The sequence below is a fragment of the Mustela lutreola genome, chromosome 5 (genome assembly GCF_030435805.1).
Source record: "Mustela lutreola isolate mMusLut2 chromosome 5, mMusLut2.pri, whole genome shotgun sequence".
Classification (NCBI taxonomy): domain Eukaryota; kingdom Metazoa; phylum Chordata; class Mammalia; order Carnivora; family Mustelidae; genus Mustela; species Mustela lutreola.
In genome coordinates this window covers 27297950-27313553 of record NC_081294.1, presented here as the reverse complement: position 1 = coordinate 27313553, position 15604 = coordinate 27297950, and the positions used below count along the sequence as shown (strand labels likewise).

The 15604-nt window shown below is 41.6% G+C and overlaps 1 protein-coding gene across 7 annotated transcripts in view; it reads right to left on the bottom strand.

Annotated features, from left to right (window-relative positions):
* RAI14 (retinoic acid induced 14) overlaps positions 1–15604 on the bottom strand; it is a 143953-nt gene that overhangs the window by 25239 nt on the left and 103110 nt on the right. For all 7 annotated transcript variants that reach the window (XM_059173759.1, XM_059173760.1, XM_059173758.1 and 4 more), the window contains one exon: positions 7810–7898. In XM_059173759.1, coding sequence (XP_059029742.1) covers positions 7810–7898 — 89 coding nt within the window. The remainder of the gene's footprint in view (positions 1–7809; positions 7899–15604) is intronic.

Sequence of the window (15604 nt, the reverse complement as noted above, 5' to 3'; positions counted from 1 at the left end):
GGAAGCAGGCTCCCCGCTGAGCGGAGAGCCCGATGTGGGGCTCGATCCCAGGACCCTAAGATCATGACCCGAGCCGAAGGCAGAGGCCTTAATCCACTGAGCCACCCAGGCGTCCCTCGTTTCTGCTTTTTAAAACAGTCTTAACTCTGTAACTCTAACTAAAAAAAAAAAAATTATTATTATTTTTTTTAAGATTCTATTTATTTCAGGGGCGCCTGGGTGGTTCAGTGGATTAAGGCCTCTGCCTTCGGCTCGGGTCATGATCCCAGAGTCCTGGGATCGAGCCCCGCTTCCTCCTCTCTCTCTGCCTGCCTCTTTGCCTACTTGTGATCTCTGTCTGTCAAATAAACAAATGAAATCTTAAAAAAAAAAAAAAAAGATTCTATTTATTTCAGAGAGAACGAGAATGCACACGTGCACAAGTGGGAAGGGAAGGAAGAGGGAGAAGAAGAAGCAGGCTCCGTGCTAAGCAGGGAGTCCGATGCGGGGTTCGATCCGCGTATGTGGAGGACCTGAGCCGAAGGCAGACTCTTAACTGACTGAGTCACCAAGTCTCCCCCTGACTATAAATCTTTAATTATTAGAGAATCAAACTGCTAGGAAATACATACTTAAAAATTAAAGGGTTTTAGGATCCCAGTGAGCTGCACAAAAGCACATGTAAGGTCAGAAAATCAGATTCCTACTTTTCTGAGACCAGCTGAACTAAAGGATTCTAAGGGTATCGTGAGGGGGAGCTGTTTAGATGGTAAAGAACACATAGAGGCAGGAAACCCTCTAACCCCGCCCAAATGGGTGAGGATGAGGAAGATCAGGAATGGAGACCCTTGGAAGTAGGAAGACCAACCTCTTCTCTTCCTCTGCCTCCTTTCCCTGCATGAGACCCCCTCCTTCCAGGATATGCACTGCATCATAGAGTTCGGTAACAATATGCATTAAATAGGCTTCGGTGGGCTAGCCAGGCCCCCAACTGTCATCTGTAGTGTTTCTAAGGACAAACACATCCTGAATTTTAAACACATGCCTTGCAGATGAACTTCTGGAAGCCCTCCTGACCGTAAGTAGAAGGTTGATTATGTCACGTGTGAAGTGCGTGAGCTTTCGTCTGTGCGGTGGACAGAAGCTATTCTACATAAGGAGCACCCACTGGAAAAAGACACAATTCTCCAGAGACAAGAGGTAGGGAGATTTAAACAACTCAGCGATAAAATACACCACAGGGCTTCACTGCACTCCAAGTGTTCTAGTCATACCTGGAAGTAAGTGCTGTGTTTCTAAAGAAACACAATTCTTTTATTCCCTGGCCCTGTGTGATGTTTTTCTAAACCAGGAGCACAGCAGTCTTTTCAATTCAAATAGTCTCAAAATCCAAATAATACATCATTCTCTAGACGTTACACTGAAGTGAGAGGTCCCTCACTGCTATGGTTAAAACAAAATCTTCTTTCCAAATGCAAATTTTTCTGGAGAGAATACATTGTGTTAGCGACAGAATCTCAGTGCAATGAGACAGTGTCTAAGTCTGACCCCATTCAGCTGTGGATCTGTCTGGAATATCAGGAAACAAATTCCCAAAAATAAATAATATGGCAACCCTAATCCAGGACATTCTGGCAGAACTCTGCCTGTAAGTAGAAAGACGAGTGTTATTTGTAAGTCCAGAGTTGCAGACTATTACAGGTAGTATAAAAATCCTATTAATGAAAGGAAGTCTAAAACGATGGCCCAGGAGCACCTGGCCAGATCCATCAGTAGAACGGGTGACTCCTGAACTTGGGGTCATGAGTGTTGAGTCCCACACTGGGTGGTGAGATGACTTTAAAAAATAAAAATAAAAGTAAAACGGATGGCACAGCCATTCTCGCCATGGAACGCCTTCTCCCCAGTGACCTCAGACAATAACCATTTACTCAATTCTTTAAGATCACTGGAGAAAACAGAAAAGAATTAACGAACAGAGGACTTATTAATGTACTCTTCAAGTATATGTGAAAAATTTTGAGACTAATGAAGTCAGAAGATACAGATAAGCTAACAAGGGCAAAGTCTGAAAAATCATAGTTTTAGATAATATAAAAAGCTTTAGAAAAAGAGAATAATACTCAACTAGATAAGATTTAAAATATTTTCTTAGAAATCAGAGTTTCAGAATGCTGACCATACTTAAACAACAAAAGTATAAACAAAAGTATAAATCTGGTTCTTATTTATAATTTTAAATTTTAAATTTTAATTTAAATTATAAATTTAAATTTTAAATTTTAAATATATTTAAACATCATTAGTCTTAGTAATCCTCAACTTTTCATCAAATTGTCATCACTGAAGTGCAGGTCCATTTACCTTGTTATATCCTCAGGAGAGGATCCAAATATGAAAGATGTATTTATAACCACTATTTTTACTATTAGTTAATGGGATTATCCTTTAGTCCCCCTAGTATAGATCTGTACAGCATTCCATATAGAATTAAAAGACTTCCTTGCATGGGTATATACCATCTGAAATACTTTCATAGTGAGGTTAGGTTGATGGTTGTATATGGCTGACCTTTCTTACTGCCCATACACAGGTCCATAGCAAGTAAAGTACTACAGATCATATAATCCTATCTTGTTTGTTTGTTTTTCCTTATTCCAAATGAAAATACGAAATACACTTCCTTGGCTATAATTTGCACTTACAGTTGAATCAACCCATTCTCTTAAATGCCTAAATTCTAAGATGGATAGATACTACCTTGTGTGTCTTTACATGGTATCAAATTTGAGTGGGATTGGGGGAGCACCAAGAAAGTCTACCTGGACTTTCTTCAAAACAAAAACCTCAATAAGCCCTTGGAAACCCCAGAAAGAAGTCAGGGTTTTCAAGCATTCCGTCTTCTCAAGACCATGCATTCTGAGGTTTGCATACCTCAGTTCTCACTCTCCTAAGTTGCTCTTCTTCTGTGAAAAAGGACATTTTATTTTGAAGGTTAAGTGTGCAAAGGGATCAGAGAAAATTTCAGCTATGGGTATGAGATACAAAATGAACATTATCCTCTAACCCCTGCCTCTACCCCCTTGTGTGACAAAACCTTTGGTATTTTTAACTGGCCACAGTGCTGCCTAGATTCCCCAGCTTCCCAGAAAGCCAAGTGTGGCCACAGATCACACTCTGTCCAATGAGATCTAAGTGTGTGTCATTCATGGGCTGTGCTTGTCCTTACCCTTGTGGCTACTGGGACACAGACTCGGGGGAAGCCATCCTGGGCCACAAGGACCAGAGCCACACCCCGGATGGTGGAGCAACCACATCTGAATCCTTCACAGGGCGGAGCTGAGGTGCCATACCCATTTGTAACTTTCAACTGAGAGAGAGAAAATTCTATGTGTTTAAACCACTCTTACTTCGGTATCCTCTCCCATTGCGCCAAATGTATGCACACACTAATACAGGCGGTCTGAAAGCTTCAGGGAAGCACTGATAACAAACAGAAGAATCTTTGGTCTTCTTCAATCTCCTGTTCATGCTTCTGTTCAATCTTGCCTCCTCCTCCAAGGTGCTAAATGCAGGTATCACCACTCCCGACCCTCAAAAAAATCCCAAAAGCCCATTTTACTATTTATCCGGAAGAAATGTTTTCTAAGGAAACAGACAGAAATGCCAATCCTTACATCGGTGAAGAACCAGAGCAAACAAAATAAAAGATGCTAGACAAGTAACATAGATCCACTTCCAAGATGGCGCCGTGAGCTCGGGAGCCAGCTTTCCCCACGTGATCAGGACATGCCCCTGTGGTGGTGTTGGCAAACAGGCAAGTAAGGAATGGGGGAACCTACAAAACCAAAAACGTACAGTCACGAGCTTCTACCAGTCTGGGTTTTCTTTTTCTGATTTGTACCATGAAAGCAGCTGGCTTGGTGATTATAAAAAACATAAAGATGCGAAACCTTTTCAAAAGTCTCACGTGTAAAAGATAATAAAGGTGTTGTGGTGAAGTGGGAGTCATCACGATCATCTAGAAGCCAAACGCTGGGAACCCTAACGGTGTCCTGGGCACTGGGACGGCCACACTGACCATCTCACTGAAGCCTCAAAGGACATTCATCTAAAATGATAGGATTGTTCTTGTATTGGAACCATACCCAAGGCCTTATCTTCTGACAGTGCTTTGCTTGTAAGATCACTTATAAAGCATCCATAAAAATTCTCTGGTCAGACTTCTAAAAGTTTCATGTGGAAAGATAGTTGTTTAAAAAAAAAAAAAGTAGTTAAAAATACTTTGCTTCTTAAAACCCCTTTTCAAATCTAGTCACTGGTTTTAAAAATAGGAAATTATACCAGTTCAGTCATCCTGTAGCCTTGGTAGATAACACTAATAAAAAGGGTCAGCATAGTATATTTTGAAAGGTTTTTTCCCAAAAATTGTTACAGGGCAGTGTGATGTACAGTTAACAGATTCCTGCACCAGTTCTCAGTGGGTTTTTGGATTGAAGTTGGCCATTTCTCATTAATAATGTGGCAGTGTTTAAGTAGGTTTACTAAAAAAAATAACATTTCTAAGAGCTGAGCCATTTAGTTCCTCCCTCAACCACCATAAAAGGCACAGTGACTAATGAATTGTTCTGTTCTTCCTTCCTTTCCTTTTTCCTTTCCTTTTCTTTCTTTCTTTTGGGATTTTATTTATTTATTGGATAGAGAAGAGTGAGAGAGAGAAAGCAGGGGGAGAGGAAGAGGGAGAGGAGGAAGCAGGCTCCCTGCTGAGCAGGGCCTGATGTGGGGCTTGATCTCAGGACCCTGGGATCATGACCTGAGGCAAAGGCAGACGCTTAATGACTGAGCCACCCAGGTGCCCCTGTGCTGTTCTCTCCTGAGAGAGAAAGATGGGGGTAGGTGATACAGCAACCCGAAGGACTCAGGCACGGGCAGTAAAAGCCGTCATGTTTACCTTGTTTGTTGCGAAGGACAAAGTCTGAGGAGTGTTGTTGCTCTAGATAACACAACCAACATCTCCCTGTACATTTTCCTTGCAGCCTTTTCCTTCTTTTGTTCCTACCTTTCTCTGCATGCTTTCAAAGAAATCGTGAGAGGTCAGTGTCTCATTCAGACAAAAGTAAAATGATAAGCCTAAAGATCGAAGTGCTACCCTCATTGCTAAAAATGTTAGTGGGGAGGGAAGTGACTGGCAGGTTTGAGACATTTTTACCTCATCGAATGTCTGGACAATGTTCTGGGCCCACACAGTGCCGTGGAGTCCACTAATTTCTACCAGGGTTAAAAAAAGATGGAGTGTGGCAGTGCCCACTGACCGGCACAGAGAGCAGCCGGGAAGAGTCTGCAGTGTCCCCTCTGGTGTTGCTTATGGGAGATGGTGTCATCTTAGTCAGCAAGGCAGTGGGGGCTACACTAGGGTGTCCAGGTCTCAAAGACCGACACTTCATCAGGCTCTTAAAAACTGAGTTAGTGCTCTGGTAGGAAATAAAGACTCTCCCCAATGTGTTATACGATGGCACAATAATGTTAAGAGCTTTAAGTGTCTGAAATGATACTGGTGGAATTTTGGAGGGCGGGGGAGGCAACCTGTAGAGTATATTATATAATGTGATCTCAACTACGTAAAACTGTGCCAGGAAAAATCTGGAAGGAAATGTAGAAAAATAGTAAAAGTTTTCTCTTCTTGTTAAGAGTAGAAGCAATGGGAGGGGTGCCTGGGTGAATCAGGCTGCTGAGCAACTGACTCTGGTTTCAACTTGGGTTACAGTCTCAGGGTCCTGGGATTGAACCCCATAGTGGGCTCCATGCTCAGCAGGGAATCGGCTTGCGGATTCTCTCCTTCTCCCTATACCCCTCATCCCACTTGCACTCTCTCTCTCTCAAATAAATAAATAACATCTTAAAAAAAAAAAAAAGTAAAAGCACTGGTTAACTTCTCAGTAGTTTTCTATATTTCTTTAATCTTCTACACTAAGCATTAGAGAAACATATTTTCCCTATTAAAAAAAGACAGGGGAAGAGATATTTGGTTATGATAGAGATAACTAGATTCCTATTTCTTTTTTAAAAAGATTTATTTATTTATTTGGGGGGGGGAGCAAATACATACATGGGGTGGAGGGGCAGAGGGAGAGGGAGAGAGAGTCTTAAGTAGACTCTGCACTGAGGGTGGAGCCTAATATAGGACTTGATCTCACAACCCTAAGATCACGACCTGAGCAAAACCAAGAGTCCAATGCCTAACCATCTGTTCCACCCAGGTCACCCTAATTTATTTTTTAACATCCAATGCAATTAAACGAATCTGTATTATAGCTCTGATTTATTCACTCAAACTAATTCCTTTAGATTAGGAAAACTCCATCTACTTACAATGATACACTTCTCATCAAGGGTACTTAGGTGATCACACTGCCCTTGCCTATACATAGCATGACTTTTAAGGTTATAACAATTAACTTTTAAAACAAACAAAATTAAGGACGACTTTAATCAGTACAACATAAATCAGCATCTCCCTTCAGGTAGTTACTTAAGGAAACCATTCTTTCATTGGTATCGACAACTCTCAAAGGTTTTCTGGGAGGTTTGTTTTTGGTTTTGGGGTTTTTTTGTTTTGTTTTGTTTGGAGCTTTCTGTGGTACTGCTCAGGAAAATCACTCTGTTTCTTCAATCACTCTCTATTTTTGACCAAAAATGGTTTTACCAGTTTGATACCTCAGTTACCTGACTTGACTTTAAGTGGCTTTTAGCCTGTCCTAAAAAAACAGATCTGTTCTCAAAGGATAAAGATCCCCTAACACTGAGATTTGGGAAAAAAAAAAAAAAAAGTAATGCCACAGACTTTTTGAAAATAATTCTAAAACAAAGTCCTCCAACCATATTTTGAGTATTACCATTCTCACAACACATGACTGACCTCCCCCTTCCAAATGATTACTCTGAGGTGGCCAGTGTGTTGGGGGTGAGGGAGAAGGGATCCTTTACTGATGAATGCAAAGCCTAGATAAAGACTATGGAAATAGACTGATTTCATGTTCCAGTAAAAACTAACAAAGGCCTGTCAGAAGGCAGAGGTTTTGAAGTACAATAGAGAAATGAAAAGCCATCAGTAGGCGCTTTGATCTAGCCAGCAGGGGCAGAACCCCAGGCTGGAGACACCAGGGGCTCCTTCTTGTAGAACAATGTTCATAGAAGACATGACTACACTTTCTTCTCTCTCCATTTGCCTTGTTCATCATAGAGCAACACTGGCTTCACATTAGAATCACCTGGGAAGCTTTATAAAAAATCCCAGTTGGCTAGCAAACTTGACAATGGAATCTGAATCTCAGAAGAGAGAGAGTGTGGGTATATATGTGTGGGGGTTTACTCCTGCCCTCCCCGGTGACTCAGAGGCACTGAAGCACGATAAGGGGTGAGGAGACATGGGGCAGCTGGTCCAGAGGAAGACCATGGCTTCTATCCAGAGCTCACCTCAGCTGTCTGACCAAATGAGCTCCTAAGCAACACACCACATTTCATCATCTCATACGATGATTTGTAAAGAATAAAAATTACAAAATATTGTCCATACATATAATCAAAGAAAATGATATTTTAAAACACAGAATAAGAAGCATATAGTTTCTAGTTGGCTGACCACATACAAGATGGAAACACTTGTAAAGGCACAAATGATGAAACCACGTCAGAGCTTAGTCATTAGCGGTGATCCTAGGTTCTTCTTTTGGCGTATCTGCAGACTGGAAATTCTCCACCATGAACGTGTCTCACCTTTGTGATACCTACTATTGTGCTGGCCTGTTGGTTTAAGAGATAAAGACCACATACCGGCAGCATCTTGGGCAGTCACGTCCACGCCATGTGTCATCATGACCCTGAGGCATTCCACATGCCCTTTCGTAGCGGCAAGATGAAAGCTGGAAGAGAGGTAAACACAATCGCCTTAAGATCTCCACTCTCGGGAGTCCAACCCCAATAATACTTTTTGCCTCTTCATGTACACTTTCTCTCACCTGAGCTCCACAACCACCCAGTGAGGAGGTATTATTAGCAACCTCGCTTTAAAGATGAGGAAACTTGAGGCTCCAAGGGGTCTGATAATTTGCTCAGTGACCCTTTTTATTAAGTAAGGGAACAGGAGCTAGATCTTGGGTTTTCCAACCTACAGACCAGGCTTGAAAGAGATGAGATTCTACTATATAATTCATCTCTTTAAGAAACATGAGAGCCCAAATTAGAGTTAATTCCTAAACAATAAGTAATTTATCAACTTTTTTCTGTTGTCTAGTGCTTTCACCAAAGCCATTATTTCTAAGTAACGTACTCTATAAAGAGAAACCTAAGCAGAACAATGATCACGGTCCTTGGACAACATCAGTGTCAAATCCACTGTCGTGCTGTAGCTGAATGATGGTAGTTGTACACAGCTTTTGTTAGTGGCTAGTATGTACCAACCACCTTCTCATTTTTACACATCATCTCTTTTCCTTCTCATAATAGCCTTTGGAGGTGAGTCCTGTCACTGTGTCCATTAGATGGCAGGTGTCTGTACTCAGTCAGGTGGAAACCGCATAAAGGAAAGCCCATAATTGGGCTCCAGTATTCACTGATACTTGGGGGTTCAAACCATGCTCGGCATGTACAGACTCACCATTTAGTGAAGGGATTGCATCGTAATGCCACACCAATCATCCCTGAGGACCCCAAGGGTGAAGAGCACTTCTACAGGCAGAAGTAAAGGACAATTCCACTGGGCATTTGGACTCAGAGGTGAGAAGGCCAAAACCTTGGGAAGATCTCCTCCCTATAGAAGGAGGTTAATGAACCTTCCACTTCTTCCCCTGTCTCAGTTCTATTTGTGGGAGTTACTTTCTCAGGATACTTGTCATGCAGCATTTTACCTGTGAGTTAACACCGTTAAGGTTGTATTTGGGACAGGACCTTTAACTGGGGCCCACAGTCTCACCCAAATTGCAAATCCATGACCTACACTAACGCAGAACCCCAATCTTCTTGACCCCATGCCTCTGCTCTGAAGCATGAGGCTGAGTGAAGGTGGGCAGATCAGCAAAGAGGACACATCAGGTCTGGTTGCAGATCAGCCATACCTTAGCTATGTATCTTGGGGAAGTCAACTTGACTCTATGACTCTAAATTTCCTTCATTATCAAGTGCTGGGATTACGTCAGGTGATATCTGCTACTTCCTCCAGCTCTAACAACCTTAACTTCGTTGGCTCTAATCACACCAACCATTTCTGCATTTGTGTAGCAATTTGTGTGTCATGTTTCCTTCTAGCCAAATCGACTTCGTGGATGATTCCACAGTACGGTCCAACTTTGATCATACGGAGGGACGTGGGACTGTGGTAACTTGTTTTCATGGAACTCCTGGTTAAATACAACTCAACCAAAAAACCTCCCTAGAAGGCAGTACAGTGAAACCCTTGTTTCAGCATTGTTGGGCTAACCTAATTTATAGTAAGTCACCTTCAGGCAAAGTTTCTTTTAACTGATCTGGCTGGAACGTTTCTAAAATTTTTTTAGCATAAGTAACAGTGTATGTAACATGTAACATGTATGTTACATGCCCTGGAGGACATGAAGTCACCATTAAGAACCTCAATTATTGATCTCACCCTCTTAAGGCTCTTAATCTGCATGCCCATGCCCCAGATTATTAATCCCTAATATTCATTAATATTTCTCTTCTTTTCTTCATGTCTGTATGTTTGCTTCTAAGATGTTCACTCTGCCATCTTCTATGACCAGGGGAGAACTAAATCAACTACCTGAGCAAGACAGCCCTATCCTATGCTAGAGATAAAAGTACCAGGATTAGTAATTAGCATGCACACATACAATATATACATACAAGTGTACAGATATGTAACGTCCGATTAAAGTACAACATATGTAAAGAAAACATCACATATCACAATTATAGGGCCTGCTCATTTTCACAAATGGAATATACCCATTTTATTTTCATAAGGACACAGACACGGCCAGAGACCCAGAAGTCCTCCTGGTATCTCCTGCCAGCACTCCCGAAAGCTCTCCACGGGTCCCTTCTAGTTACTAACCCCCCTGCGCATGTGTTATTTGTATTTTTCCTACTCTGAGGCTTCCTGGAGTGTCACTGGGTTGCATACAATATTCCCAGGGGGTTGAAATTACAGAGACATGTGATGAGGAAGCATGACTGTACGTTTCTGCTATACATTGATAGAGGGGATCTGACGAAGGTGCAATACTATTCCACAGATGTAGGGTTCAGGATCTTTATTTAGAAGGTCAAGAATTGTAACAAGAATTGTAAGAAGGCAGGAGAACTGAGGTGCTAGGAAGTTGGGCTCAAAATTCAATCGTAGGCAGAACCTTTCTTAGACATTTCTTTTTAAAATAAAAGTCCTTATACCCATCTTTGATGGCTGTAACACATTTTACTGAGGGATCCAGTTAGTTAAGGTTTCACTGCATATGATTTAATAAATTGTGTGTGTGTGTGCATGGCTTCATTGTACTGTCTCTCATTACAGTCTGGATCAGGGAGTGACTTTTTTCCCTCTATTCTGGGAACCCTCCATCTATTCTCCTGCAGACTACTGTGTCCTACTGAGAAAACAGAATAATGAGATGCTTTCACCACTCTATCCCCATATATTTGACCCAAAATTTCAGCACTCACCCCTCTATAGATAAAATGAACAAAGTACTAATAATTAGAAATAGATTATGTAAGGACAGCTATTCATGTTTGTAATTTTATACCGCATGATGTTTTTAGCTAGTAAAATCATTCTTAATTGTTGTGATTCAACTAAATATATCATGATTTCAAGGTGTTTCTCAGACAAAGGGGATGGGCATGAAAAGCAGGAAAGGGAAGAATTGATCACTTTAGCCAGAAGTTTCTAATTCATTTTTCCAGACAAAGAATTCCACTATGGATCATCATCCTGAGTACGTATTTCCAGGAAATGCGCACAAAGCCAAGAAACACAACATGTAAGTTTGCTCTTAGGGAATATTTACTAATGCTGTGCATCATCTGTTTGCCTCTCCAGATCTGCCCTCCGCCTTTACCCCCTGGGTCAGTGGCCCCGGAAGCACTCCTTTTATGGACTGCGTTCAATGGGCTGCCTTATCCTCTGGCTTCTGGTTGGGTTCCACTAATGGGAGGCACTTATGAGAGATAGGAGGATGAGAAGGGAGAGTTCAGGGCGTTATCCTCTCTGCTCCTTCCCTGCCAGGCCACACACACTGGCTCTCAAGACTATGAAATTCACAGCTCTGGGGGCCAGTTGCCCTGAAGCTGTAGCTCTCTCTTGGTTTTGGGAACTACTCTCTCTCTCTCTCTCTCTCTCTCTCTCTCTCGTACTCTCGGTCCCTTCACGTGGGGGGAGAGGGGCCCGAAGGAGGGGGGAGAATGCTGGAACAGATTCCCACTGTTACCGGCTCAAAGTTCCTTTCCCAACCCTGCTGATTTAACCCTGACCACAATTTTGTAAATACTTCCTTTCTTAAAGGGTCATCCATGATCCTACCTGAGGGGGCTCCTTCTTATTGGGACCTTAGAGGACACCACTGACACCAGGGTATTCTGTGTGTGACCATCCACAGGGTGAACTGTTACGTTCCTCTGGACATTATTTGATTAAATATTTACAGGGGCAAACTACGGCTTTTTGAAAAAGGTTTTATCCCACAGGTAATTCACTACTTAAGAGAGTCGGGCATTTTGGCTAAAAAGCTTTGATGGGAGAATGTGCCAAATCACATTAATTATACAGAATATGATATGGGACTTCAAAAGAGTTTTCGGATATAGTGTCAGGCCAAAGTAGAAATCCGTTTAAAAGATTAAAAAATACAGCTCTGGAAGGATCAGGAAAACAATGGACTTAAATGAACACCACATGCAGTCCAGAATACCCCACCGTGTGATCAAGAAATGCTAAAATTGAGATTTTAAACTGGATTTGGTCTTGAAAGACTATCCACAATATATATGAGCACATATAGTTGTACGGGCTACAACTAGGTTCTCAAATTGAGAATGCTTTCATAAGTTCTATGCAATACACTGTGGAATAACATGGTTCTTCAGTAGTGAGTTGGAAGCAAAAAAAGGTTTAGTAAAATCTTCAATACCATATGCTATATTCTACATTCTGTTTATATACTGTATGGTACTCTACACAGTATATACTAACTGTATCTACTACTCTACTGCACTATAAAATAATCTGTGAACTACATTCAGAAAGAGGAAATACAACCATCAAGACATGTAGCTATTTTGGTATCCGTTGACCACTCTAACTCCTTAAAATAATGTCCCTCTTATCTAATGTGTCGCTGCCACAGAATTTGTCAGAAACTCATTTTACTACCTGACTTGGGACATAGGGTCTATAACGTGAGTTTGCTAAACCAACTACCACATAAAAGAAAACCAAAATGACCAAAATGACCATTGTACTTAGTTTTTAGTTTTTAGTTTTTAGTTTTATTAGTAATCTCTATGCCCAACACAGGGCTCGAACTCACAACCTTCACCAAGATCAACAGTCGCATGCTCTACCCACTAACCTTCACCAAGATCAACAGTCGTATGCTCTACCCACTAAGCTAGCCAGGTGCCCTTAGCTTTTGTCCTGTTTTTATGTAAACTATAAAAATGCAAGAGAAATAAGGCACAGATGAGGCAATGACATGACTTTGTCAGCAACCTCCCAGCAACCCATCTCTTATACACGGGAGCACTAAGAACTAGTTGCCTTACCCTTGAACAGCAACCAACTACCAGCAAAAAGAGTTGTGCCATTGTGTTTAATCCTCCTTAGAGAGAAAGCGGCTGGAAGACAGAGCCCTGTCTTCTTTCTCTCATTCCCCATCTCTGTCCCTAGAAAGAAGTTCTTAATCAGGAGTGGAGTAAATGCCACTATACAGAAGGGTAAGATGGGAAAATGACATCGCTGTTATTGTTGCGTATTTAGTTTGGACAACCAATCATTTTAAAGTTTTTAACTTCAGAATCTCCTTATAGCCATGATTTTGAAAATTAAACAAACCTTCTAACATTACAGCTTTCCTAGAGCTTAGAGGAATGACAAATATATGTAGTCAGATGAGAAAGTATAACCAAAAAATGGGATACTGGGGAGGTAAGACATGTAATATTTAAGGACTCAAACTGAGTGGGTTTCAGTCTGTGCTTTGCCATTTATTAGCATGTGATCTTGGGCAAGAGGTCTCCATAACTCAGTTTCCACATCTGTAAAATGGGCTGTGACGGATCAATGACTTACAAGGAAGAGCACTTAGCAAAATACGAAGCACATGGTAAATTGCCCCCTCCCTCCTCCCCCCACCCTGCCCCGCAAACCACCACTTGCTAGGGCCTCATCAGCAAAAGGCAAGGCTAAGAGTCCAGGATGTGTTGCTTCATAAAAGGATTTGTTTCAATGCTCTAGAAAAGATGGGCTAGAAGTTAAATCAGAACCAGCACTGCTTAGGAAATAAAGAAGGAAAGGGAAAGAATAAAACTGATATGCCTCTCCAATGAATGAAAACTCAGGAACAAAGTTGTAGACGACAAAAAAAGCCATCCAAAGACCAGCTTTGTCTGAAGCTCACACGAGCTGCTAACATTCTGGCACCTTTCACGGAAGTGATAATCCACAAAACAGGATTTGGCAGCAGCGAGTCATTAGCATTTAGCCTCTGAATGGGAACAAAAAGCAGGGCCAATTTTTAATAAGATACTCAAGGGGGAAGTTGGGTTCAGTTGGGTGGAAAAACATGATTAGTCACTGGCAGAACCCGGATTTGTAAATGACAGTGAGTAGGTTTCTTTTCTTACCCAGTGACTGGTAAATGGAGGCGTCCTGGGTGGCAGCCATCCAGGTGACTAGCGGGTTGGGGGCCGCCCTGTCTGGATTGCAGGTGGGCATCTAGGGGTTACCGAAGGCTTAGGGAGAAGATGGTGCCCCCAGTCAGCACACAACTCATGAAGAGCTTGGATCGCAGCCTCTAATGTCCTGGGTCCTGGATGGCTGGTAATGGAAAACACCTCCAAAGAGAGTTTGCAGATCTGGGGGAGGCTGGGGGAGGCAAAGTAGTATAGGTGATAAACGCCACCCTCTCACGCCAAAACAGTCCCGACAAAGTTAATTCTCAGGCCTTGGAGCTAACCCAAGTATCGGATAGTTTTCATATTTCCAGATTTGTATATTTTTGTAAGTACTCCTATAGCTAAATAAATCAACTCACTCATATATTTATACTACGATACCAGGGTATTTATGTGCCAGACAGTGTGCTGAGCATGAGAAACACATGGCAAATAAACAAAGCCCTCATGGGCTTTCTCATGGGGTTTCTCTAAAGAGAAGCCAGTGGTTCTTACTGGGGGTGACTCTGCCCTATCGAAGGGACATCAGGCAACATCTGGAGATATTTTTGATCATTCCTGGGGTGGGTGGTAGGTGGTGGGCGTATTCTACTGGCATCTGATGTGTAAAGGCCAGAGATGCTGCGAAACCTCCTATGATGCACAGGACAGCTCCCAAAGACAATTATCTAGTCCAAAATGCTAATAATGTCAATATGTCAAAATATCGACAGGGCCCAGGTTAAGAAACTCTGATAAACCATAAAAAAAAAAATGTATAATGCTAAAATATAATTCTATTAAAACAAATTAAAGACAGAGAAAACAACATGAGTCGCTTTTAATCTTTTTATTGAGCTATAATTCATATATCATAAAATTCACCATTTTAGAATGTGCAATTCAGTTGTTTGCAGTATATTCACAGAGTTGTGCAACCATCATTACTATCTAATTCCAGAACATTCTCACTGCCCTAAACAAATCCATATGCCCATTAGGAGTCACTTCCTGTTCCCATGTTCCCCTAAGCCTGGCAATCACTAAGCTACCTTCTGGCTCTATGGATCTGCCTGTTCTGGACATTTCACCAAGACAGAATCATATACAATAGGTGCCCTTTTATGTCTGGCTTGTTTTATGTTTGGCATATTTTCGAGGCTCATCCATGTTGTAGCATGTATCTCTACTTCATCCCTTTCTTAAAAATATTCCATTGTATGGACAGGTCATATGTTCTTTATCGATTTGATGGTTATGGACATTTGGGTTGTTTCTACTTATCGTTTATGATGTATCCGTACCTCTAGAGCTTTCCTGTGCAAGCATTTGTGTAGACACCAGAGGGTATATACCTTGGAGTGGAACTGCTGGCCCTGTGGCACCCGCACTGACCTGAGAAGCCCCTGACTAGTTTGTAAAGCAGAAACACCATTTTACAATGCCAGCAACGATACAGGAGGGCTCCAATCTTTCTGCATTCCAGCCAAGACTTGCTATTGCCTGGCAAATTTTAATTTAAGAGATGGGAATTTAATTACAACCTAAATTTTCCAGAGAAGCAACGTTTAAGTCTTTCTTAATGAACCCTTTGAAGTAGTTATTTCAGTTAATTATCAGCTGAAATTTCTCCTTAGAGGAATATAAAAGAGTAAACGCAGAACAAATTCAGAATATCCATTATCTCCACGTGGACTTTTACTCCTCATTAAAAATAGGTGTG